This window comes from Myotis myotis, unplaced genomic scaffold, assembly GCF_014108235.1.
Source record: "Myotis myotis isolate mMyoMyo1 unplaced genomic scaffold, mMyoMyo1.p scaffold_m19_p_15, whole genome shotgun sequence".
Lineage (NCBI taxonomy): Eukaryota > Metazoa > Chordata > Mammalia > Chiroptera > Vespertilionidae > Myotis > Myotis myotis.
The window spans coordinates 26,737,061-26,764,903 of NW_023416319.1; the positions used below are offsets into that span (position 1 = coordinate 26,737,061).

The 27,843-nt window shown below is 36.9% G+C and overlaps 1 protein-coding gene across 3 annotated transcripts in view; it reads left to right on the plus strand.

Moving 5' to 3' along the window:
* The first annotated feature begins 814 nt into the window (after nt 1-814).
* ATAD1 (ATPase family AAA domain containing 1) overlaps nt 815-27,843 on the plus strand; it is a 30,769-nt gene continuing 3,740 nt past the window's right edge. Inside the window, exons 1-10 of one of the 3 annotated variants that reach the window (XM_036336718.1) lie at nt 817-975; nt 4,866-4,946; nt 5,061-5,236; nt 11,140-11,238; nt 13,794-13,914; nt 15,336-15,536; nt 18,536-18,642; nt 21,980-22,069; nt 25,114-25,164; nt 27,685-27,818. In XM_036336718.1, coding sequence (XP_036192611.1) covers nt 5,075-5,236; nt 11,140-11,238; nt 13,794-13,914; nt 15,336-15,536; nt 18,536-18,642; nt 21,980-22,069; nt 25,114-25,164; nt 27,685-27,818 — 965 coding nt within the window. In that variant the 5' untranslated portion in view covers nt 817-975; nt 4,866-4,946; nt 5,061-5,074. Of the gene's footprint in view, nt 976-4,865; nt 4,947-5,060; nt 5,237-11,139; nt 11,239-13,793; nt 13,915-15,335; nt 15,537-18,535; nt 18,643-21,979; nt 22,070-25,113; nt 25,165-27,684; nt 27,819-27,843 lie in introns of all 3 variants that reach the window. The other 2 variants (XM_036336717.1, XM_036336719.1) reach the window with 2 other exon arrangements.

A 27,843-nucleotide genomic window follows, 5' to 3' on the forward strand; every position in this document is an offset into this window, starting at 1 on the left:
ACGGCCTCTGTCCGAACAAGTGATGCTTCTCATACCCGAGGACAGTGTCTCCTGTCGTCTCGCCCCCTGGCAGTCTGTTGAGGAGGCTCTGGCTTTCAGGTCTGCTCCCTTGGGACCTCTGGGGTCACGTCTCTCATTTTGGAAAGGGGAAGGGGTAAAGAAAAAGGGAAGTCACCCAAATGCAAAACCTGTCACCAGATGCCCGATTCCGTCCTGACTACCGGGCCCGCCTGGGGGCGGGGGGGGGGGGGGGGGGGAGCTGCACAGTCGTTCCGCTGTCAGGTTTGCAGGCGCCACCCCCAGGTGGCAGGAGGGTGAGCTCACCCTGGAAACCGAAAGGCAGATGGCGAGGGTTGGCCGTGCGCGTCCGCGCAGGCACCGAGCAGTGGCGAGCGGGTCTGCACGGGGGTGAGGGGAGAGAAGGGCGGGAGTTGGCGTTCAGCAGGACTCAGGGGAGAACTTCTCAGAGGATGACACGGAGCATTTCTTTGCCCGCTCATGAAGGCTCCCCTAATTCTCTGTGCTGCGCCCGGAGCCCGCGAGCAGGGGAAGGTCTTTCTGGGACCAGCACCTTCCCCAATTCCACATCCGAGACTCAGTGGCTAAACGCAGCGCCTTGGCGGACACACCGGCTCCGCGGAAAGCCCCTGGCCGGCAGTTAGCAGGTTAAGCAGCGTCGGCGCGACCTCGCTGCGGTCCGAGCCGCCTACCATGCCTAAAACCCGGAAGCGCGTCCCTCCCGGCTGACGGCGCGGACTGCGCATGCTCGGCGCGAGGGGGCGGGCCGCGTCCTGCCGGAAGTGTTCTCTGCCAGGCGGCGTTTCCTTCCCGGGTGACACTAGCTGAGGACTCCTGCTGCCGGTGTTTTTGCACGGGAGGGAGTAGCGGGTTCCGGCGGGGCCTCGTGGTGCGGGCGCGGGATCCCAGTGAGCACCATCAAGGACCGGCTCGGAGCTGGGAAGCCCTACGAGAAAGGTCAGCTCTCCTTCCTCCCTGTCCCACCTCCATGTCGCCCCCTAGGCTCCCCCAACCCTGGGTCTCCAGCGGATTCACCTCCAAGGGCGTCCCCGGCCTCGCCTTGGCTTCCCGCCCGGCCTAGGCCCGCGGGTCTCGGCGAGAACTGTTCCCGAGAGTTATGCGGTTTCCTGCAGGGAATCTGCAAGGCATCGGGGTCGCTGCTTTGCCTTGGGGTCGTCCCGGGCGACCTCAGAACCGGGGTCTTCGCCAAGGCGGCCCGAGTGAACGGGGTCTGATTGTTGCAGTGGCACGGATCCCACCTAGTGCAGAAGCGGAGGTGATCCTTACGCCGGGGCACACTTTCGCGGAGGATGATGTTAATTATAACCTGTCCTTTATGTGAAGGTTGGCAGTCTTTCATTGACAGACATAGCCTCGTGTTCATTGGACCTTGATGTCTGCGAAACTGGGACTTTGGGGTTGAGAAAAACTTTGTAAAAACACTGCCCCGAATCAGGAGAGAAATACTACAGGGTGAATACTAGACTCAGTCCTTAACCTGTCAGTACACTGGTCATTGACAGGGTAGTGCAATTTCAGAGTTTTCTGCCCTGAAATGGAGAACTCTTTGAAATGAACAACTGTCTGGTGTCATGTTTCCCTAGCAAATAACTGCGTTACAGTGTTTTGCGGTATTTCTTAGTTGTACAGAGCATCATCTAGGTTTAGGTACATAAATGTGTGTCATGTCCTTGATCCTAATGTTTTATAAAATGTTGAAATACATTGTCTACTGCCGTATGCATATGCAGCTTTCATTGCAAATTGTGCTGTAATGGTGGTGTTACTGTAACGACCTTACATTGCAGGCATATCAATGTCATATGAATGATAGATAAGTGTGCAATAAAGTATATACACTTACAACCTACAAGTAGAAGTTTCAGTTTCATTTCAGGATTTTGAGGTCATTTTAAAAGATGGAGTACTATTTTAGAAATGACCGTAGGTCTGGACTACTGTATTACAGCTAATGATTTAATTTTAGGAAATAATGTAGTTAACAGAGGTCTTGCATCTTACTGTTTTTTATAGGATTAAAATTGTTACTATCTTGACTGGGATGTACTGGTAACTGTAGTTATTCATGTAGTTCCGTGAACATCCAGTAGATGGCAGTTTTTTCACTACTAAATCAAACTTTAAATAAATGAAAACCTTTTATTCAAACATCTCTAGTTTTCAAAGATTGTTAAGTTAAAACCCTTATTTTGCCTACCGGTTTATTTTCGTCAATGAATAGTGTCCCTCATAATGACACTACATATTCTATCCAACTGCATTTTCAAATTTACTCTGTTGGAATAAAGGCTAAAGAAGTCAAATTTTCACATCCTATGAGAAGTGGAATATTCTTAACCTGTTTATAGAAATTTATGCTGATGGAAGAAAGCACACTTTGATTTATTATAAGAGGAGACATTTTAATTAGGTGGCTTCTCCCTAGCTCCATTAAAAAAAACAACAGTTAATAAGACTGCGTGTTCCTTGTGTAAAGTAATTGTATCTTAGCCATTATTGTATGTCCAGTATATAGTAGGCATTATATACATTTAATAAGTGCTTTATGGTATGAATTAAATAAATCATTTAGCACATCTAGGCCCCAGTTTCTTCCCCCACAATGAAGGCTTTCAATTTTTTAGTTAAGTTTAAATGAAATAATGTCATATTGTAAAGTGAATGGCTTCTAGTAATGGAGAAGTAAAGTCAATGGAACCTTTGACTTTTCTTCGAAACCATTAAGAAATTGGGCAGCAATTGTGTTGGAATGACTGAATGGGAGGTTTTCTGCTGTTGCAATTTATTTGTTAAATAATTATTGAGTAGCCTCTTTTTTTGTATGTGACAGTTATAAAAATGGGTAAAATATAAATCTTGTTTATAAGGATTTAAACTCTAGTTGAGCACACTCAATATCACATAAGTTAAATAATACAACCAAATGAATAATATAGAGGATTAGTGTGATCTGAAAGCCTTCATGGAGCATGTGAAGCTTTTAAAATTTGGATAGAATTTGACTAATCCTAGATGAATGGGGAGAAATGGCCCATCCAGGGCAGATAGGCTAGAGCAGTGGTCTGCAAACTGTGGCTCGTGAGCCACATTCGGCTCTTTGGCCCCTTGAGTGTGGCTCTTCCTAAGCCTTAGGAGTACCCTAATTAAGTTAATAACAATGTACCTACCTATATAGTTTAAGTTTAAAAAATTTGGCTCTCAAAAGAACTTTCAGTCGTTGTACTGTTGATATTTGGCTCTGTTGACTAATGAGTTTGCTGACCACTGGACTAGAGGGATAATACTTAAGGCATTTTCCGATCCTAGTGACACTAACTATTGAGAATTCCTACTAAGAAGTGGTGAGAAGTAAAATGCTTAAGTTACTCTCTTGGGGCTAGATTAGAATAGTCTTTAATAGTTGGGATTCCTGTAAATAAAGGGAAAGATTTGAGGTCTTTTTATTAGGGAGGGGTATATATAGTCTTGAATGGAGGGGAGGTATCTAAAAGGAATTTCAAAATTGTCGGCACTATTTTAGAGGGAGGGACATGAAGAGGATCTTTAATTGAGTAGTAATAGTGAGAAGAGAAATAATTTTTAGAGCTGGAATGACCTGCAGTACCTAATTTTTACCTGTTGCTGAGCCATTTGTACAAATCCTGATTTGTTCCCTTTCACATGAGTGCAAAATATGTATTCTCTTTGTTTTTTTCCCCTGGTCATATAGCACTCAACACATTTCTGTTCTATTTTTACTAATAAAAGCATAATATGCTAATTAGACTGGGCAGCCAAATGACCTTCCGGACGTCCTTTTGGACAAAGCCACAGTGGCAGGGGCTGAGGCAGAGGCATTTAGGGGTGATCAGGCAGGTAGGCAGAGCAGTTAGGGGTGATCAGGCTGACAGGGGAGAGCGATTAGGGGCAATCAGGCCAGCAGGCAGAGGTGGTTAGGGACGATCAGGCAGGCAGGCAGGCAGGCAGGCAGGTAGGCAGGTGAGCAGTTAGGAGCCAGCGGTCCCGGATTGCAAGAGAGATGTCCGACTGCCGGTTTAGGCCCCATCCCTGCAGGGTCCCGGATTGGAGAGGGTGCAGGCTGGGCTGAGGGGACCGCCCCCCTCCCGGTGCACAAACTTTGTGCACGGGGGCCTCTAGTGAGAGTAATAAGTGTTCTTTGAAGCTGAGATCCCATCTCCCAAAATGTGATAGTCACATTGTCCCTAATAAGGTTGTTATTCTGGGTAGGCATTGCCTTGGACAGGGGTGTGCATGCCTTCTGTAAGCCTAGCTGTGACTGATGTAGCTGCTCAGAGATACATGTAAAAACAGGCTCATTGCCTTTTTTACCCTCTCTCGGGGGTGGGCTGTATTTTTGTGGTTCAAAAGTATTTGAAGATTCTGTTGCTTCAGTTTTAGCTGGGTGGTAGGAAACAATAGTATATATAGCTCAAAAAATGAAACTTATTAAGGAAATGGCATGTTTAAATTTAAGCAGGCCTTGAGGACCTTTAAAAGTAAATATTAGGAAGTAGTGAGTTCACAATTTGAATTTTACTCAAAAATTACCTGGTTTACATTACACTTAATAGAAGAAGTTCTTACCATCATATTAGTAAAGTATCTCATCGTTGGGCTACCTTTCTTCGATTAGATTAGTGTTAGAGTCATTATTTTTCTAGATTCTGAAATTGTAGTTATTTTAAAGCTGTTTGAAGAGTAAATAAATACCTTAAAATGTTTTGTATTTTTCAAATAGAATTATTCTCTACTTAAATTATATGAGCTTTTAGGGAAGTTCATTAAAAATTCTAGTAAATTAACCTGTTTCTAATTTGTCCCTTCAGTTACCAAGGGGAGCTTAAAATGTGTTTGTTTACCTAACACTTAAAAATCCATTTCTCTTCAATATAAAACACTTTTTAAAGGTACGTAATGTTGAATTTGACTAGCAGTTCTTGTTGCTTAATATAAGGTTCTTACCAGCCTCCCAGTTTTTATGACTAGTTATTACTTAGTGACATTTCTGTTTGTTTTTTAAGGGTTAACTGTCAAGATGGTACATGCTGAAGCCTTTTCTCGTCCCTTGAGTCGGAATGAAGTTGTTGGGTTAATTTTCCGTTTGACAATATTTGGTGCAGTAACATACTTTACAATCAAATGGATGGTAGATGCAATTGATCCAACCAGAAAGCAAAAAGTAGAAGCTCAGAAACAGGTATGAATAAAATATTCATGAATAAAATATAATTGAGGATCATTTTTCTAGTAGTTAGCAAATATTTTTCCATAAAACTAAGGATGTAGTAGAATTATAAGTTAATGAGAAATTCTGTAAGATTTACATTAAAATGTTTTTGTCATATTTCATTATTCCTAAAAATAATTGCTTCTCAAATACTTTTTGATATATAAGCAACTTTAGAATAGAAAATGATGAATAAAAATATTGTAGCATTTGGTTCTGAACATTCTCATTAGATTATTTTTTGTCAGCTATTTGTTTCTGAAGGAATCTAGGTAAAATTTTTTAACAGATTAAACAAAATTTATCTTTAATAAGGTGTACATTTTGCTTTGTTTGACATTTGAAATGTGGAAAATACTGACAAGTATTCAGTCATAAATTTACAAACTACACTAATTTCTAATTAAGGAATTGCTTTAAAAATGTTAATATAAGTTGTAATTTTATTTTTCACCTATTGCCTCTTGTGGTCCTTTTCTCATTAGGATGATATATTTGTTTTGGTTCCTGTTTTTCTTTAAAAAAACAAAGCCTTTAAGGAGTCTATCAAATTTTTCTTGCTGCTTGAGGGCAAGATGTTTTATTCATGGAGTTTTAGATTTCTTCTGTGAATTCTGACCCTGTTGCATTCAATAAATCTTTATTGAGCTCCTAGCAAATGCCAGGGATAAAAGATGAATAAATCTTGCTCTTTCAAATGCTGTAGGCTCATGTGAGAAATTGGGATATAAAGAAATGACTGTTTTACAGTGCTATGCATAGCTCTTAAATCAATGAAAAGTGTACTTTTATAATTACTGCTTATGGTATATGTCTGAAAAGCAATTTGGACCCTTGTGAGTTTGTTCCTCGAATATGATTATAAACTAATTGACTCAATGTCTAGATTACATCAGTCAACTCATAGCTCTCTAGGAAGTCTGACTAGTGTGGATTTAAAAAAAATGAATTTGTATATGCCCACATGTACCCACATGTCAACCTAAGTACAGTCCCCCTCCTACCACCTGAATCATGAAAGTCAACTTAAGTCTGAGGTCAAATTATTGATAACATGTTATTTAAAAATTTTTAAAGAGCAGAATGTGACTTTAAACACAATTTTGTCATTTTCTTGGTTTCTAAGAGTGCTGGGATAGATACACATGTGGAAGACATGTAGAAAACCAAATATAGATACTTAAGTAATACACGAACACATTAAGCCTTTATTGAAAACTGCCTACATAGTATTGGTCAAAATATCAGGTACGTGAAGTATCTAATACCGTATTTGTCATCATAGTGCCATGGTAGGGAGAAAAGACTTGTTCATGACAATATAAATTATAATCATAAGTAGATTATTCTCATTTCCTACTGAGTAGTGAAGACAGAAACTATGGCATTCACAGAAAGCGTTCACTGATGATTGAGGCAATTGAGGATGACTTCATGAAAGATCTTGGCCTTGAATAGGCAAGGACAGTTTTAAGTAGAAAATCATGAACAGAATCATGATGTGGGTAGGAATAACAACACCTGTTAAAGAAACAGTAAATAGACTACATGGGTTGGAATAGAGTGTTTATGCAACTAACTAGTAGAATTTGGTGGGAAAATTAAGGGACTAAATGGTGAAGGACTCTTGAGTATAAAGTTAGAGAACAGAGCTCTACTTTTTTTACTCAGTCTTTTTAATATTTTGTTGGGTGAACAGAGGCTGATAAATGCCACAGCAGTTTAGAAGTTCATCAACTAAGAAGGAGGCGTGCTTTCTGTTTGGCCAGGAGCTATAGTTCTCTGTTACCCTTCCTTTTTTCCTGCCTTACCTCCCTGGCTACTGAAATATGCTATTGACCAGTTGGAGTCTTCTGTATAGGTGGTGGTAAACCATTAAAAACTTTCGAGTCGGTGGATGATATGGAAACAGTACTGGCAAAGACCAAGATAGAGTAAGGGGGTGAGAAAAGGAATGTAATGCGCAAAAAGAGTAATAATAATGAATGTTGGAAGGACTTTGTGATAATATGGGAAAAGAAAAAAGACATCTTACAAATCAAGATTTCTCTGGTGTCCTCAAAGACTCATAATATCTTTTTAAAAATTTTTATTTATTGATTTTGGAGAGAGAGAGAAACATCAATTTGTTGTTCCACTTATTTATGCATTCATTGGTTGCTGCTTGTATGTGCCCTGACCTGGGGATCCAACCTGCAACTTTCGCATATTGGGATAACGCTCTAATTTTTTTTTTTAATTTAAATTCTTTATTGTTTAAAGTATTACATAAGTCTCCTTTTTCCCCCATTGACCTCTCCCCAGCCACCCCCACCCCTAGCACATGCCCTCAATGCTCTAATTTTTATTGAATTCAGAGAGGAAGGGAGAGGGAGAGAGAGATAGAAACATCAATGATGATGCGAATCATTGATCAGCTGCCTCTTGCAAGCCCCACACTTGAGATCAATCCCATAACCTGGGCAAATGCCCTAACAAGGAAATGAACCGTGACCCCCCCCCCCCCCCCCAGGTTCATAGGTCGATGCTCATCCACTGAGCCACACTGGCTGGGTGACTCATAATATCTTTATAGAGGTTTAGAAACTGGTAGATAGGGCAAGTTTATGGGAAGATGACATTTGACCCAGTAACTTTCAGAATATATATGGTAAAATCAGAAGGAAGAGATGTAAGTGCACTTTCCCTAAGATGATGGTCTTCACATATCTAGAAAAGTATATTTTCTAGAATTTTAATGTATGTTGGTGGTAAGAGCTTGCACCTAATATATAAAGATAATTACTCAAATTCTTTGCTATTTTCTAATTAAGTACATTTTTAAAAGCTCTGTATCAGTGATTTCCTCTTTCTACACTTAAATTGGAGTATGCACTTTAGCCGTGACCTCAGTAAAAGGTGTATTTTTTTAAAAAATAAATTTTTATTTCAGAGAGGAAGAGAGAGGGAGAGATAGAAACATCAATGATGAGAGAGAATCACTGATTGGCTGCCTCCTGCACCCCCCTACTGGGGATCAAGCCTGCAACCAGGGCATGTGCCCTTGACTGAAATTGAGTCTGGGACCCTTTAGTCTGCAGTCCGACGCTCTGTCCACTGAGCCAAACCAGCTAGGGCAGTAAAAGGTTTTTAACCTACATTTAATTACTTCATCTCTCTTTTTTATTCTTTATTTGGTAATGCCATCTCTTTCTAAAATTATTCTTCCAAAAGAACAAACAACTTTCAGTGATCTTTCAGAACCTGAATGAAATGAGTGTTCTCCTTTTCTCCATTTCCTCTTGCCCTGTTTAAGGCAAAAATATTAGTTTACTATTTCCTACCCCACTTCTTAATTTTTAAAATCATACTTCACATGGAGAGGAAAAAAAAAAGAAAAGCATGAAAGGATAAAAAATACTATGAAACAGTAAAAAAGATGAACATACAGTAAAATGTAAGCTTCCCCCCTACCTCTGACTCCTTTCATAACCCAGTTCACCATTTTCGGTCCATAGAGACAACAACTGCTTGGAGAGACCCACTTAAATCCAAGTAAATGTTGGTGCCTAGAAAATGTAATTGTCATTAAGCTGTAAATGATAAACCAACACATGAACATAATAAGCCTTTTCTAGAGTAATTTAATCATAATTTTGTTTTTCTAGTTAAAACATTTTAGACATAGAGACTAAATTAAATGTGTCAAAGCTAGACAATTAATAACTTATTCCTGGAACAGAGTTTGGAGGTGGTATTGTGTTTTGGGGTGCTTTCTTTTCATTTATAGTTGTTTTAACTGATCTGCTCTCCCAAATGAGGACTATTAGTGTTTCAGCTGAATATAAACTTTGAAAAATTCGGGTTTGAGCTCTGGAAATGCCAATTTCTAGCTGTAGTTTTGGCAGCTCTTCTAATTTCTTTGACCCTTGAGTTCCTCATCTGAGAAATGAGAATAATAGCTGTTCTCAGGGTGGTTAAAGGGTTAATTATAAAGTACCCAGCACAGTGCCAGGCATCTCATAGATGCTCAATAAACATTAATTTCTTTTTTTTTGTCAGTGTAATTAATGCAACCTGAATACATTGCTAAATGAGACTGCTGTTGTTGGGAAAAGATTCTAGGGAAACTTGACTAGAACAATTTCTATCACCATAGGGTAAAAAACATAGTTGATGATTTTCTTTTTTTAAGAAAAATCTCAGATATAATAAAGGTTGTTATTATTTGAAGCGAGAGTTAATTTTGGCCTGGAGTGAAATTTTAGATAGAGTAAGAGGGTGACAAAAGGAATGTAAAGAGCAGAATGTGACTTTAATGGAGAAAAAGGCAGGTTTCCCAACTCGGTAGTAATGACATTTGGGGCCAGATAATTTGGTGGGGAGGGTAAGAAGACAGGCTATCCTGTGCCTTCTGAAATGTTTAGCAGCATCCCCATCTCTGCTGACTGGATACCAGTAGCACCCTTCCCTTCAATTTGTCACAACCCAAAACTTTGCCAAATGTCCTTTTGGATGCAAAATCCCACTCCCCCCCCCCCGAGAACCAACTATTTTAGAGCATGGCCTAAAAAAGAACACATGTAGGATGGCTTTACATTTATAGAATCATAATGAAAAGGAAGAGTTAATATTGTTATAGATAGCACAATAGGATACCTTTCATAGCTGACACATAAAAGATTTAAAGGCAGTGAAAGAGAAGATATTTATAAGAAAGAGGTAAAAGGGATCTGGGAAAGGCAGCTTTATTCATTGAGTAATTTTACAGGGGGATACTAAATAGGAATAATGATGTGGTTCATAGCACTTTTAAAAGCTATTATTACTAGGACATGATCAACACACATTTATACTAATCCTTTAACCACTCTATAACTAGAATGCTGTGTGATTTGAATTTCCTTGTAGAGCAGCGATACCCCTGACAAACAGCAAGATTTAATATATTCACAAGTATTTTAGGAAAATGTAACAAAAATTTAGGTAAATTCATGACTTAGCAGAGCACCTTCATTTCTAAAAATGCTAACTTATTTGAAATTTAAATGTTATTTATAGATTATTTAAGACTCCTTAGTGATCACAAACTTTTATATAATTGGGGAAACCAAGGTAATATGTTTGGTGGTTAGAGTATGGGTTCTAGTGTTGGACTGCCAGGATTTGAATATTGCCTCTTTCATTGGCTCACTCTAACCTAAGGCAGTTACTTAGTCTGAGCTAAATTTCGGTTTCTTTTTCCATTATAGGGAAAAATTGTGTCTAGCCCATAGGCTCACTCTGAAGATTCAATGAGTTAATCTATTTATGGTATTTTGACATAATATTTGGCACACTCAGTAAATGTTTATCTGGTTGCCTAGGATCAGGAATTGACTTTATGGGAGAGCATCTCAGAACAATTTGAAATTAGATAGGTATGAACACCTATTGTAGATACCTGAGTAATTTGAAGGAAGTTAGGTGCCTGTTTTCAGATACTCTGTTAATTTAAATAAATTCCAGTTGTCTATTTCTTGATATCTTTAATTCCTCAGTCTTTCATCTTGAGGTTTCGTCTGTACCTGTCATGATCATCCTACTAGGAAAGAGATATCATTGCAGCAGTGTGAGGCCCTGTATTTATCTCTTTAATTATGTACCCTATTTTCTCATTTCCCCTCATTTTTCACGAGCTGGTTTAAATTGCTCTTGTTTCTGTAGAGTAGACCTCAAATTTTTCTTTACCTAAGGACTTACAATGGGCAAGGATGAAGTCAAGGGGCCTAGAATATTCCTGGAAAATTCTTGTGTATCTGTTCATTGCTTTTTATATTTCACAGATGCCTCTTTTGAAGTGCCCATATCTAGATATCAAACTAAAGAAGGTTGCTTGTTCCCTTCCCCCCTAGGCGGAGAAGTTAATGAAGCAAATTGGTGTGAAAAATGTGAAGCTTTCAGAATATGAAATGAGTATTGCTGCTCATCTTGTAGACCCTCTTAACATGCATGTATGTACCTTTAATCTTATTTAATATTTTGGGGGGGTCTAGAATTTTGTGTCAGTAGTCCCAAAGACCATAACCAGGTCTGATGATTCTGTAGGAGGAATCACAGCATTCAGCATAGTGGTCCCCACAGACATGGCTTATTACAGCCAAAGGATACAAGGCTAGAGACTTCATGCCCAGGGTTTTAATGGGTACTGGTTGTGTAGACTTTGTTTTTCTCACATATACCAAAGTTCTGAAGGAAAATAGGTATTTGCCACAAACCAAACTGTTTGCACAAATAGTTTAGGCACAGTGAACTGTTTTTATCAGGGAGTTATGGGAACACTCTTAAAACCTAAGTTCCCATACCCCAGCCAAGGGCGTGCCTTGCAAGCATAAGGATAATAATTTCAGTCCTGCTTTATTAACTTATTTTTGTGCACATTTGTTGAATTAATTTGTGCTTGTTTATATTTACCTTTGTGGCATATAAAATATATTGCTTTAAGTCATGTGGATATTTGATTTGGAATTTAAACTTAGATTTTTATAATGAAGTATGGTAGGCAACACAAGATTCTGAATCCTATTTTTCCATTCATGGCCTTGGCAAATTATGTCCTCTTTGAGTCTAAGTTCCCTCATGTATAACCCAGGGAATTGTTCTGGATTATACACGTATAATACCTGCTCTGTCTACTTAAAAAGGGTTATTTTGAGGACCAGAGTAATGTAATTCATAAATTCTAAAAATCTTATGTGAATATTTTGTAAGAAGAGGTTTAAGTACATTTTGTAATAAGAGGTATAAATAAATAGAATGAAATCTGATATCCTATTCCCAAATCTAGAAAATAAAAATCTACAATGTCTGTTATTATCTGTGTGCACAAAGACATACATACCCCCAGAATTAATCCTCTATTTGAATTTGATTTATAAATTTAAAATAGTACTTTTTTTTAAGTTTTAAAGAAAGTAAGTTTGTTGTAAATATTGCTTCTGACTGGCACCGCATTCAGCCTCTTTACTCAGTTATATTTGAGTTAGGTTGATTTTTTTTTAAATGGTCTTTCAGTTAGTTTATTAAAAAAAAAAAAAAGTCAGAAGGCTTTAAAATACACAAACTGTCTATTTTCTTTTTATTTTTTTAAAATATATTTCAGAGAGGGAGAGAGAGATAGAAACATCAATGATGAGAGAGAATCATGGATCGGCTGCCTCCTGCACACCTCACACTGGGGACCGAGCCCACAACCCAGGCATGTGCCCTGACTGGGATTCGAACTGTGACCTCCTGGTTCATAGGTCGATACTCAACCACTGAGCCACGCCAGCTGGGCAAACTGTATCTATTTTTTTTTTTTTTTAATATATTTTATTGATTTTTTACAGAGAGGAAGGGAGAGGGATAGAGACTTAGAAACATCGATGAGAGAGAAACATCGATCAGCTGCCTCCTGCACACCCCCCACTGGGGATGTGCCCGCAACCAAGGTACATGCCCTTGACCGGAACCGAACCCGGGACCCTTCAGTCCGCAGGCCGACGCTCTATCCACTGAGCCAAACCAGTTAGGGCAACTGTATCTATTTTGAAAGTATTTGTCCTCTATTTACTATTTATAAAGATAAGTTTTAATACTATTTTACTTTTGGTTAATAAAATTCGGAAGTCCATTTGGGTGGTATAGGCCTTTTTTCTAAAATTCACTCCTATTATGCTTGACAGCATCATATATGAATTAGATACACTTCTGGTGAGCTCTTCCAGATCAACAGTGCTGAATTAACTGAGCTGGTTGTCAATCTTCTCGGCTGGGTGAATTCAGCTTTTAAAGTCCTTGCAGTTTTAAGTGTCAGACCTAGTACTTTTTTCTTTTTTTAATGGTAGGTAGTTGACTATTAAATTTCCTTTTTGCAGTGTCATAGTACTTTAATTTCATTATTACTATGAAATGTCTTTATTCTCAGTAATATATAATTTTAATCTTTTACTGTTTATGTAAACTTATCAGAATAAATGTTGCTATTTGGGGGAAATTTTTAAAAAATATATATTTTTATTGCCCTGGCTGGTTTGGCTCAGTGGCTAGCCCGTCAGCCTGCAGACTGGAGGGTCCCAGGTTCGATTCCAGCCAAGGGCGCATGCCCGGGTTGCGGGCTCAATCACCAGTGGGGGGCATGTAAGAGGCAGCCGATCAATGATTCTCTCTCATCATTGATGTTTCTATCTCTATCTCCCTCTCCCTTCCTCTCTGAAATCAATTTAAAAAAATATATGTATATGTATATATATATTTAAAAATATTTTTATTGATTTTATTGAGGGAGATAGAGACAGAAACATCAGTGATGAAAGAATCATTGATCGGCTGCCTCCTGCATGCCCCCATCTGGGATCGAGCCCACAACCTGGGCATGTGCACTTGACTGGAATTGAACCAGGGACCCTTTGGTTTGCAGGCCGACATTCTGTCCACTGATCCAAACCAGCTAGGGCTGGTGGAATTTTTTTTACTTCAGTGAGTAAACATCAGTTGTAAAATTCATGTTGACCTTACCTTTTACCAGGTTACTTGGAGTGATATAGCAGGTTTAGATGATGTCATTACGGATTTGAAAGACACTGTCATCTTACCTATCAAAAAGAAGCATTTGTTTGAAAATTCTAGGCTTCTACAGCCTCCGAAAGGTAAAGTATTTGCTACAGTGTTAAAAATCTTAGAACCACTGAAACTTTGTCATTATAGAACTGGTGGATTTGAAGTTAGATTTTCTAGAGAATGCTGAGATCCAGTAAACTAACAGTTTTCATATAATTGCTCATTCTTTTTGTGTTTTTTTCTTAATGTTTTTAACATATTTATTCTCTCAGTGGGATGTTCTCTCATTCTCCTAGAGTACAGTTAAAGATTAGAGCTCTGGGATACCATACTTCCCTTTGTGCTTCTCAGATAATTTCCTTAGCACCTTTATGTAGGTCTGATGCAGCTTCTCTATCTGCTCCAGGGTTGGGTTCAGAGTGATGAATCGGGATAGGTTTCTGATATAATTGCTCATTCTTTAGCTTTCCAAATTTAGATGAAGTTAACATTGCAAAATAATCCTTTTATTTCAAACTTATTTATTACATCCAAATAAATGGAAATTGGGAAAATCAAGGTTAAAAAAAATCCAAAGTCACAATGTGGTTTTTTTGTTTTGTTTTCGAGATAAGACTTTTTTTAAAATTAAATTTATTGGGGCAACATTGGTTAGTAAGATTATATAGGTTTCACGTGTACAATAAGACTTCTTTTTGTTGTTTCACAATTCTAGTGACTTTTTCCCTTTTAATTATTTCCCCTTAGTTATTAAGTACACATTATTTTTAAGGGAAAGGTTTCCTTGTCCTTAGTTAGTAATTACTTTGAAAGTCTTAGAACTCAAGAATTGAAAGATGCCCAGCTGTGTCGTGGCTCAGTGGTTGAGCGTTAACCTATGAACCAGGAGGTCATGGTTCAATTCCTAGTCAGTTCACATGCCTGCATTGCGGGCTCCATTCCCCAGTAGGGGGCTTATAACTGCATCCTTCAATGTAATGCCTACTGGGGATTGGGCCTGCAATCCGGGCATGTGCCCTGACCTGGAATCGAACCTTAACCTCCTGGTTCATAGGTCAATGCTCAACTACTGAGCCATACTGGTAGGCAAAAAAAAAAAGTGCCACTTTTAAATAATATTGCTAGAGTCACTGATAACATGTCAGGTGAGAAAACATGAATCTTAGTGAAATTTAACATATATAAGGAAATGGGAATAAAATAGTTGAATGGGTAATTATAACACTAACACTTATGTAATTATCACCCAGGTCAAAAAGTGAACGTTACCTGGCTGGACATTTTTATTGAAGGGAGGAGTCACAAGATTCCATAATCCCAAATACTTGTCATCACTGACACTGAATATAGAATATGACTTCTTCCTTTTCTACTATTAAAAAATGTGAATAAAAACAAGTGAATATTGGGAAAAATTATACTGTGGCTAGAATTAATATGTTGATTATCACAAACTAAAGCAAGTATCTTGTTCTCTTAAAGGAAATAATAAAAACATCTTTATTTCCAGGTGTTCTTCTCTATGGGCCTCCAGGCTGTGGTAAAACATTGATTGCCAAGGCTACAGCCAAAGAAGCAGGCTGTCGATTTATTAACCTTCAGCCTTCAACACTGACAGATAAGTGGTATGGAGAATCTCAGAAATTAGCTGCTGCTGTTTTTTCTCTTGCCATAAAGCTACAGCCTTCCATCATCTTTATAGATGAAATAGGTATGCTATGTTTTCTGTTGGAGCATTTTAAAATGCCATATTTAAGGTTGGTATTTAGATGACCAAATTGAGTTTTGTTTTTGTTTTTTGTTTGTTTTTTTAATATATTTTTATTGATTTCAGAGAGGAAGGGAGAAGGAGAGAGAGATAGAAACATCAATGATGAGAGAGAATCAGTGATTGGCTGCCTTCTACACGCCCCCCACTGGGTATCAAGCCCGCAACCCAAGCATGCACCCTGACTGGAATTGAAACATGATCTCCTGGTTCAAAGTGATGCTCAACCAGGGCTCAACCATGCTCGGCTGGGCCAAGTTGAGTTTTTAGGCCAAATTATTAAAAACAAAAGTGATAACCACCATCCTAATATGCTCTGCATAATTTCTGTGTTGCTGAATGAGTCTGTTCATTATCCAATTGGATAGCTTTTTCTGTTTTCCCTCTTACAAACCGAATGCAGTAGACTTCCATTTCCATGTTTCCTTAAGCACATATGTTTGTCCAGGGTAGATATCGACTAGTAGTTGAACCATTAGACTGTGTTGTGTTCATCTTCAACCGAATGAGGACTACCAGTTCGTCAGAGTGGTTATATCTGTTTTCACTTTCTTTCTTTTTTTAATATATTTTATTGATTTTTTACAGAGAGGAAGGGAGAGAGATAGAGAGTTAGAAACATCGATGAGAGAGAAACATCGATCAGCTGCCTCCTGCACATTTCCTACTGGGGATGTGCCTGCAACCAAGGTACATGCCTTTGACCGGAATTGAACCTGGGACCTTTCAGTCTGCAGGCTGACTCTCTATCCACTGAGCCAAACCAGTTTCGGCTGTTTTCACTTTCATTGTGTAGTTTGTATCCCTAGAAACTCCCTAAACTTTTTTTTGTCAGATATTATCATTACTTTTTGCCAGTTTAAATAGCATAAATTATCTCATTATTGTTTTAATTTGGGTTTTCCAGCTTACTATTAAATTCGGGCATCTTTTAACATGTTGATTAGTCATTTGGATTTCCTTGCTTGTAAATTGTTGGTTTTTTGGGGTGATTTTTTTGTTTTGAAATTTTTTTAATATATTTTTATTGATTTCAAAGAGGATGGGAGAGGGAGAGAGAGATAGAAACATCAGTGATAAGAGAGAATCATTGACCGGCTGCCTCCTGCACACCCAACATTGGAGATCAAGCCTGCAACCCGGGCATGTGCCCTTGCCCGGAATTGAACCTGGGACCCTTCAGGCCACAGGTTACGCTCTAACCAGCTAGGGCTTTTTGGTAATTCTTGTTGATGTTCATTATGATTGCTGGATCTTATGGTAAAACTATATTTAGAAACTAGCAAACTATCTTCCAAAGTGGCTATACCATTTTGCAGTTTCATCAGCAATAAATAAAAGGAATCTGTTGTTCTGCATCTTCTTCAGCAGTTTATTGGATTTTATTATAAGTTTTTTTGATTTTAGCTATTCTAATAAGTTTGTAGCGGTGTCTTATTGTTATATTAATTTGCAATTCACTAATGACATGTTATTGAGCATCTTTTCATACGCTTATTTGCATCTGTATATCTTCTCTGGAGAGGTGAGGTGGGTATCTGTTTAGATCTTTTTGGGTTTTTCTATTGTTGAATTTTAAGAGTTCATTGTATATTTTGGATACAAATCCTTTGTCAAATATATGTTTCGTAAATACTTTTCCCTAGTCTGTGCTTTGGCTTTTCTCTAACAATGTCTTCCACAAGGAAGGATTTTTAATTTTAATGGACTCCAACTCCACTATTTTTTCTTTGATGGATTGTTTTTGGTGTTGTTTGTAAAAACTCATCATCATACCCTGTATGGATTTTCTCCTGTATTCCGGCTTTACAGTTTTGTGTTTTACATTTAGATCTGTGATGCATTTTGAGTTAATTTTTTGTGAAAGGTATAAGGTTTGTGTCTAGATTTTTTTTTTTTTAGTATATAAAAAAAGTTCTAGCAACATTTATCAGATATGTATTAAGTTTTTATAAAAATACTTTATCCAACCTTTCAAATAGTGTTTACATGTCTTTTGCCATCCTTTTCACTATTCTGAGCCCTTATATTTAAGTGTGTCTCTTGTAAGCACTACACAATGGTGGTTAAGTAGGCAGCTGAACTTAATTTTAATTTCTCTTTAAAAATAAATAATTTTAAATGATTAGATTTTCTTTATCTTTGTCTTTTTATTTTTTATTTTTTTGGTGAGCTAGTTTGATACATAGTCCAACAATGGATAGAGTGTACAAAATTGGAACTGTATAAGAAAATCCAGGATTTATTTTTACTGTCTTGTTTTATTCTTAGGATGTATGACCTTTTAGTTTTTTCATTCTAAGAGGAAAATGCTTCCCCGCTTCTTAAAAGCATTTCATGTTCATTATAGATAATTTATAAAACAAAATAATTCAAAACAGGAAATTAAAGTTGTTCTTAAGTATTTCACTGAGCAATAACCAAAGTTATTTGCATTTTGTTTGCTTTTTTACATGTATGCTAGCTTGTATGTTTTAAACCATTTTCTGTCCTACATTTTCCCACCTAATAGTGTTTTGACATTTTCTAATGTCATTTTACTTATTACCAGGGAAAGTGAGGAAAAGGTTGTGACCCCATAATTAAGAGCACAAAGGATACAGATAATCTGGAAAGTTAGGGCCAAACTACACAGATTTTCCTCCAAGACAATACTTGATCTTTTTCTGGCCTCTCAGTACCAGATCCTTTGCTTCTTTTATATATGTTAGCATAAATGTATTTTTAGGAAAGAAATGAAATTTGTGAATTGATTGTGTGTGTGTTTTTCAGTTTGCCCAATAATTTGCCAAAATTGATATATCAGAATAATGTGTGAAAAGGCATAGTAACCCTTTTTCTTGTAATCTTTCAGGAAGTTATTGGCTTTTGGTTAAATGATTTAAGATTATAAAGAGTAAATAATTTGTTAATTTCTAACATTAAGGACCTTTTCCTTCTAGACTCCTTTCTACGAAACCGTTCAAGTTCTGACCATGAAGCTACAGCCATGATGAAAGCTCAGTTTATGAGTCTCTGGGATGGATTGGATACTGATCACAGTTGCCAGGTATTTGAAAGAAATGTGCCTTAAACTTGTAGTGTTGAAGAGAAAAATCCAGGGTGAAACCTCTCCTTGGAATTTTTAGGATCATTATGCCAAGAAAGAGGAAGTGACTAGTGGCTCTGGGTCTGTTTTTACCCTTGCTTACCTCCCTAGTGCACTGTCTTCATACTGGCCTCAGCTTAATTTCTTTAGTTTTTTTGCAGTTTGTCGATTAATTTATCTGAGTTTGGTAGATACTTTATTATTTGTGTATGTTTTGTAGCCAGAGGGGTAAAGAACCTCCTTTATCCACCATGTTACCATAAATCAAAAGAAAGAGAAGAAAGCACACAGGTGAATTTAGGTGACATTAATAGAAATGATTTTTATTAATAATTGGTTCTGATAAAGCTCTTCAATGGGAGTAGTTTACAGGTTTCCAAAACTAGTATTCTCCTAAGCAACAGAATTTAAAATACTTAGATAATTGAGTAGTTTAGGCCAGGTAAGAGGAAATAGCTTAATATGATATTCTATCCTATCATATTATAGTTTCAAAAGCCAAGGAAAGAGCAATAATTGGATGAATTTTATACTCCAGAGCCACTTCATTCAGAGCTCCACAGTATGGTTCTGATATACACAACTGAAACGGTTTTCAGAACCAGGATTTCTTATCATGCTAATAGTGCTTACTGTTTTCCTTATGACAGATTTTTATTTGAGGGAACAAATGAAGATGTTACTTTTTTATTTAACTCCAGCAACATTTTATTTAACCTTTTTAGTGTTGAGGGTGTTAAAATTGACATTAATTGAAATAACAATTTTAGACATACTCTTCTTTGATCTGAACCAGTTAGCTTTTCTCTAAAATTGTCTGTTCTCTGACTATGGATGGAATCCAGTACCCCAGCTAGCTTTCCTTTATGTCTGATATGGCCGCAAATGAAACAAAAATAGTAGAATGACACAATTAAATCTCTCACCACTACCAGAAATCCAAGTTAACTGATGATGTTCTTCATCTTGAGATACATGGGACATAAAAGACCATAGTGTTTTTAGGATAGTCATTGACCTAAAGTTTTGAGGAATAAATTTAGATCTGATTTTTTTTTAAAAATATATTTTATTGATTTTTTACAGAGAGGAAGGGAGAGGGATAGAGAGTTAGAAACATCGATGGGAGAGAAACATCTATCAGCCGCCTCCTGCACATCTCCTACTGCGGATGTGCCCGCAACCCAGGTACATGCCCTTGACCGGAATCGAACCTGGGACCTTTCAGTCCGCAGGCCGACGCTCTGTCCACTGAGCCAAACCGGTTTCGGCTAGATCTGATTATTTTAAATGTGAAATGATAAAAAATGTATCTTGATATTTTGTCTTAAAGATTTTTAAAAGTCTTAACTAAATACCTAAAGGTGCATTAATTTTGTTGCTTAAATGCTAAAAAATTACTATTTCCATTTTTTATTTTAGTTCATTTACAGTAAATAAAGATAAGTGTAAAGGTTCCCTACCAGTGTTTGCCCCCCTAAAATTGCTCCTTAAAATTTGCTGCTTGAGCCGAACTGGTTTGGCTCAGTGGATAGAGCATCGGCCTGTGGACTGAATGATCCCAGGTTCTATTCCGGTCAAGGGCATATACCTTGGTTGCGGGCTTAATCCCCAATAGGGGGTGTGCAGGAGGCGGCTGATCCATGTTTCTCTCTCATCAATGTTTCTAACTCTCTATCCCTCTCACTTCCCCTCTGTAAAAAATCAATAAAAAAATATATTAAAAAAATTTGCTGCTTGAAGTGAAACTGCAAGTGGTTTCATTCACTCTTGCTTTTTCATCATGAATATTTATTATTATCTTATCGGTATTCTTTAGTCCATGTTATGTTAGATTTATTTGGATTTCTTGATCCTAATTTTTAGCATTCCATCTTACATGGGTTTTTTTGTTTCATATCTCTCTTTTAACACTTAATACTCTATCTTAAAATGTACTTTCTTATATTCATCCTTTATCTTATGCAATTAGTTCATTTGATCACTCTAAGACTTTTTTTTGGTTTTAAATGTAGTAAGAAATTTTCCTTTCTTATTAATTTATAGAATTGTAGATAGTCAGGAAAACAAACAAACCACAAAATAAGAGCATTAATAACCAGCATTTCTCAAATTTGTATTTGTCCTTTTTTCCCTCTAGGTGGCAACCTCTCACAGCTAATTCAAAGTAATTTGGCTCTTAAATATCATTGAATGTAGAATATAAGATTTAATGGATTTTCAACATGTTCTGGAGTTAGACTCGTAATTATTTCAGAAATCTAAAACTTCTTAGGCTGAAATAAAATAATATTAAATAAAACTTTCCATTAAAATACCAATAAATTTCATTTTGGATAGCTAATGTGTGCTGTTATTAGGTTATACAGAAATATCAACAGTAATGGTAATATTGAAGCCCTTCAGAAATTAACTTTTGTATATCTTTGTCTTTATTCATGTTGATTTTTCACCTCTACATCCTTTATAAATTAATGATATTGACCCAGAGGTTGGCAGGGTCACCGGCATTTTAAATAAATTCTACCCAGAATTTTGATGTTTACTTTTATTCTGTTGCCCTTGTTTAAGGTTTAGTTGCTTGAGGTATTACTAGCATTGAAAAGATGTCACCTGTAGTGCTGACACATGCCATGAGATAATGATGTGAAATGTAGAGGAAAATGTACATATCTATTACTTTTACCAGTATCCTTAGACTTAGGGGAAATGATTCTTTCCTTAATATTATTAATATCCCACATATACTCCCAAGCTATAACATAAATGGCTTTTAGTTATTCAACATGTAGCAATTGAGTAACCATATTTTGTAAAATACAGTAATTTTTTAAAAATATATTTTATTGATTTTTTACAGAGAGGGAGAGGGGGATTAGAGAGTTAGAAACATCAATGAGAGAGAAACATCGATCAGCTGCCTCCTGCATGCCCCTTACTGGGGATGTGCCCGCAACCAAGGTACATGCCCTTGACCAGAATCGAACCTGGAACCCTTCAGTACGCAGGCCGACGCTCTGTCCACTGAGCCAAACCGATTAGGGCTTTTTTTTTTTTTTTTTTTAAACAGTAATTTTTTTAAAAAAAAATCTTACCAGGATTGCTATCATTATTAGGATTAACTTCAATTTGTATGTATAAATATTTGAGTAATACATACTGGATTAATGTCAGCTTTCTTATAGAAGACTTAGTTTAAATGCCACTTAATTTTCTATATTTTCTAAGCCCCTTTAATAACAACTTAAAAGCAATATTATTGGTGGATTTAATACCTTTGCTTTCTTTATATATTTAGGTCATAGTGATGGGAGCGACTAATCGTCCTCAGGATCTTGACTCAGCTATAATGAGAAGAATGCCTACAAGATTTCATATCAACCAGCCAGTAGGTGGTTTTGATTGATGTTATGAACAGTTAAATACTCACTTTCTAAAGGTCTTTACCTGTGATTTCAAGAAAGGATTGATTTTTTTAAAATAGCACTTATTTATGACAGGCAAGGGAGGAATAGGGCAAAAATCCACATAATTGTTTCTTTGTTCTTTCTACTCTTACTTTTTTCTTCTTTCTTTCCTAAGATCCATATGATTTGCTTCTCCTCAATGTATGTAATTACCTTAAGTTTGCCTAGATACTTTCGTGGTTTTCTTTAGACTATTGCAAGTTATTTATGGAAGATACATACAAGAATCTAAATTGTAGTTTTAGGATAGGGGTTAGGGTTAAAGAACTGTTCTGTTCAGAAGTCCTGCCAGGATAACAGCCAGGATTTATTTGATTAATTATTAGCAGCTGTAATAAATGCTTTCCTTTGACAGGATTAATGGTTAACCAGTAGTTAAGATATTAGACTTTAACTTAATGGGAATGTGTTGAAACAGCACTATATGCTTTCCAGCATTCTTTTGTTAAGAAGTATCCTCCAGTAGATAATAATAATTTATTGATACTCTGATTTTTGCACAGAATACTCAGACCCTGAATTTTCTCTGACTTTAGATCAAAGAAAAAAAAACCTGTTAGTAACAGAAGATCTGTACTATACAATCAGCATGTTACATGTACAGCTATGCAGAGGAACTTTTAGGTTGTTCCTTTCAAATTTTGAAGTAAATAATAATTCACTTACAATCTCTGGCTAAAAGTTCTTTGTCCCACTTAACATGCTGAACTTACCAGATCAGTTTGTGGCAGTAAACCTGTTTCCTAAAGATTGATGGTTGTAGCCTCTAAAAATTTACTCTGATTTGCTGTAGCTACAACCTCTGGTTCCTCTGAGAGTATGCATATATTTATCAACTCTCTTAGGAAATTTACCTGATAAATCAGTGAAGAGAATTTTTTTAACCTGATATAGGAGACTACAATTTATTTTGTATGACCAGTATTCATTGAGCATTAATGTGTGTCAAACCCCCGAAAGGCTCTGGTGAATGGAACATAGCCCCTGTCCTCAAAGAACTCTGTGTTGCAGTGTAGTCAGACATGTAAATAAATAATGCAAAGTGTACTGTACACAGGTATGTTTAAGAACTGTGAGAACCTGAGATGATGAAGAATACTAATAATTCTCTCTGGGGAGTTGATGAAATGTACAGACTTAGCTCTGGCCAGTAGCTCATTTGGTTAGGCAGCGGTCGCCAACTGGTGGTCCGTGAGGTCCGAAAGGTTGGCGACCACTGGGTTAGAGCATCGTCCCGATATGCCGTGGTTGTGATTTGGATCCTCCGTCAGGGCACATACAAGAAGTAACCAATGAGTACCTTAATAAGTGGAACAACAAAGCAATGTTTCTTTCTCCCTCTCTCTCTAAAAAAAATTAATAAGAATTAAAATGTCCAGAATCCAGCTGGGCATTGAAGGGCGGTAAGAAATTGTGAGGTAAGAGAAGGCTTTCCTGCCCAAATGAACAAAGGCAAGAAATTTCTGTGTGGAAGTTGTGACTTCTGGGGTACTTCTGTTAGAGCATCAAGGAAAATAGATCATGAGACTGCTGCCAGGTTTGATGAACTTTGTATGCCACACAGAAGAATTTCTGTTTTATTTTGTTAGCTGGACATCCAAACAATTTTATGGAAAATTAGTCTACCTCAGTGGTTTGAAGACAAAGATTATGTTGATAGAATATCTGCTTGTAGTCCAATAGAAAACAAAGTAGAATACAGTAGAATAGAACATAGGATACATAGCATGGGAAGTAGACTCTACTAAAGTTATATTCGTTTTTCCCCCCAAGATTTTTGTATTTTTTATTGAGCTTAGAATGGGGGGGGGGGGGGGGGAGGGCGGGGGAGAGAGAGAGAGAGCGAGCTAGAGAGAGAGAAAGAAACATCGTTCAGTTGCCTTCTGTAGGCACCCTGCCTGGGGATCGAATCTGAGACCTTCAGATGCACAGGATAATGCTCCAACCAACTGAGCCATACTGACCAGGGATAAAGTTATACGTTTAATATATTAATTTTGTGAGTTACCAAAATGAATTGTAATAGATTTACAAATTTGTTATAAATTCAAAGACTGTTAATGTAGAAACTGGGATTTTATAACCCTCTTTTCATTCTGTTTAGAGAGAATAGGGTAAATTTTTTTTAATTGCATAACTATGACATCAAAGTGTATGATTAACCTTACCTTAAAACTCCTCTCCAAGTTAAATGTTTATTTTAAAATAAAAAAGTAGTTTTTGGAGATCACCTGACACACCAAATTAACCCTCATACGTAACATCCTTGAATTACAGAAATAGCAGGGTTTGTTGTGTTTTTCGGGTCATTTGATTTTATATTTGTCATCAGGTCTGATTTTTTTCAGTGGTTATGGAAATAGGGATGAGTTCAGCCATAATGATTCTTAAAAGCATTTATACTTTCTATATGTAAGGCATTTTATACCAGCTTCTGTTCTCTGGTGTAATAGTAAGATGCATCATTGGGGGGAGCATGCAGGCATATGAACAAATGTGCTATCAGCACTAAATAAAATTCATTCATGTAAATTAGTGAACATGGAAGTTATATGTTGAAATGGAGGAACTGAAGGGGTTTTGTTTGCCATCTCTCCAATTACTGGTAAAAATTTTATGGCAGTGGTGTTTTCAGAAGTTTTCTAAATGAAGAAAAGGAGATTTACAGAGTAATAGAGGAAAGTCATTGGTAGTCATAGGTCGTCTACTCAAGAAATGTTTAAGGGCGTGTTTTCTGCCAGACATTGTGCTAGGCATTGGGGATTCAGAATTAGAAGATATAGTTGAGTAGGACAACCAAGACCTTGTTTTAGTCAGTAGTTTCCATGACCTCTCTCAGAGTTTCTGTCATTTCCTATAGGGATTGTCAGGTAATTTACAGGGAAGAAAGACATATTAGGAAAACTAGTTGATCTCCCCCCCACCCCCTTTTTTTTAAAGCTAACTGGAAATTATCCTGTTTTAGGCTCTAAAACAAAGAGAAGCAATCCTGAAACTCATTTTGAAAAATGAAAATGTAAGTAAAAAATTACAATTTTTCCCTATCCTATAAATACCTTTATGTCCTTACATCATTTTAGAGAGAAATGAAAAAGAAAGCTGAGAATAGTGTAGCTTTGAACTTGACATAAATTACTATATAAAACTCTTGGCTGATCATATAACTCACTGTTTTCCAAGTATACAAGATATGTTTATCTATGTACAGAAATATGGGGGTTTTGTTTTTTATTTAATTGTAATGTATCTTAAAAATATATATACATATATATGTATATGTATGTATGTATATATATATATATATATATGTATATATATTTTTAGAGAGAGGGAGAGGGAGATAGGGATAGAAACATCAGTGATGAGAGAGAATTATTGATGGGCCATCTCTTACATGCCCCCCTAGTGGGAATCTAACCTGCATTCTGGGCACTTGCCCTGACCTGGAATTGAACCGTGACCTCCTGGTTCATGGGTCAGTGCTCAACCACTGAGCCACACTAGGCTACACTTTTTTTTTCTTTTTTTGTGCAGTCTAATCTTGTCTTTTGCTAGTCTGGTTTAGTCTGTTTGTATTATGATTACTCATAAATTTAGATTCATTCTTTCTTTCCATGTATCATGCTTTTTCTTTGCTTTCCCTCCATGTACCACTCCCCACCCTGTGCTCTTTAGTGTTGCCTTTATATTCTTTATTCCTCTTTTCCCCTTTCCTCTGCTGCTTTAGAAGTGACACATTCTCTTTTAGTGGCACCCTTACATTTTTTTTACATGTATACTTAAAGTACAAGTTAATAAGTGTGCCCTCTTTTCAGTACTATAATTTTAAGACTTTAAAATGCCTTAACGTAGGTGTCCCTTGTGTATTACATTTTCTTATTGGCTAGCATATTAGTTCTACGTGGTTTTTTACCCCAAATTATTAGTTTATGTAGTAAAATCTATATAGATTTATCTATATGCTTACTATTTTTCTTTGCTTATCATTACTGTTTGCCTCCCACCTACCTTCTAAGTTCACTTTTTTTAAAATCAAAGAATATGTGTGATTTCTCTTTAACCCCCACCTTTAGGAATTAGAACACTGTCATGTGAGGTCACAGTTGCAGGGCTGACAATAGACCCCTCTCAACTCCAAGTCTCTCGGCCTTGTGTAAATTTGATCATCTTACTTAATACATTGCGAGCGGATCATGAGCATTCTCGTGTTTTCATATTACACAGTGTTTTACATAAATGTTAAAGGCACGCCTTAAAATTAAATACCCATTGATTTTGAAGTTACTTATTACATGTTCTTACAAGCTAGTATCTTTTTAAAAGTATGATACTTTGTAAAACGTTTTTTATACTCGTTCAATAGAAACTTATCTGGCCACTGGGTAAAGCTAGTAATAAAACTACTGGTGCACAATATGTTAACCTTGGGTCTTCCACAAAAACAAGTGGGAATTTAGTAACTAGTAAATGTAGCATTTCAAATCAATGGGGAAAAGTAAATGTTAAGACAAATGGTTAGCTATGTGGGGGGAAAATATAACTGGATCTCTGCTACATTGTGTTCAAATCTGGCTTTGGCAATGGTGTGACCTTGGGCAATTTATTTAACCTTTCCAGGTCTCACTATTCTCTGAAAATGAATATGAGAATACTTACCTGACAGGATTAAATGAGAATAATAGATGTAAAGTGAATGACACATAATCATTTAATAGATGGTAATTATTATAACTTTTCTTGCTTTTTCCCCCCTCTTCATCTATGTATACATTTGGTATGATTATATTAACCCAAGTCTATTATGTGCCAATACAGTCACTTAATTGGTTTGACTATATAAACTTATGTTGGAGAGCAAAGACTAAGTGTTGAATTAATGGTGAGGTAATAGAATACCAAAAGATATGACAGTATTTCAATGGAATATATTTTTTGTAATGGACTTGGGACTTAAATAATGTAGGCTGTTTGCTAAATATGTTGACTATAGAAAAGTATTAACTTGGGACCCTTCTAAGAACTACTGAAGGGATTCCAACATTGTTTGAATGTTTTTTTCACTATCACACCATGATATATCTACTGAGACTTATTGGTCATAATGACACTTAATGAAAATTAGATTTCAAATTTTAAGCTTTTATAGTTAAAACTGAAAATACTCTTTAAATGATTCTCTTTCCATGCTGTTCCAATATGCTTACCATCCTTTTTTTAAAAAAACATTTTCCCCATATATTTTATTGATTTTTTACAGAGAGGAAGGGAGAGAGATAGTTAGAAACATCGATGAGAGAGAAACATCAACCAGCCGCCTCCTGCACACTCCTCCCTGGGGATGTACCCACAACCAAAGTACATGCCCTTGACCGGAATCGAAACTGGGACCCTTGAGTCCACAGGCCGACGCTCTGTCCACTGAGCCAAACTGGTTAGGGCTTACCATTCTTTATTTCTAAGATGAGTATTTGGATATATCTTTTGCAGTATATTTTATGTTTGTTTTTTAAGTGTGTTTTATACCTATTTGTCTAAGGTGGACAGGCATGTGGACCTGCTAGAAGTTGCCCAGGAAACTGATGGGTTTTCAGGAAGTGACCTGAAAGAGATGTGCAGAGATGCTGCCCTCCTCTGTGTCAGGGAATATGTCAATTCTACATCAGAGGAAAGGTATGTGTGTATAGAGTTGATCTCT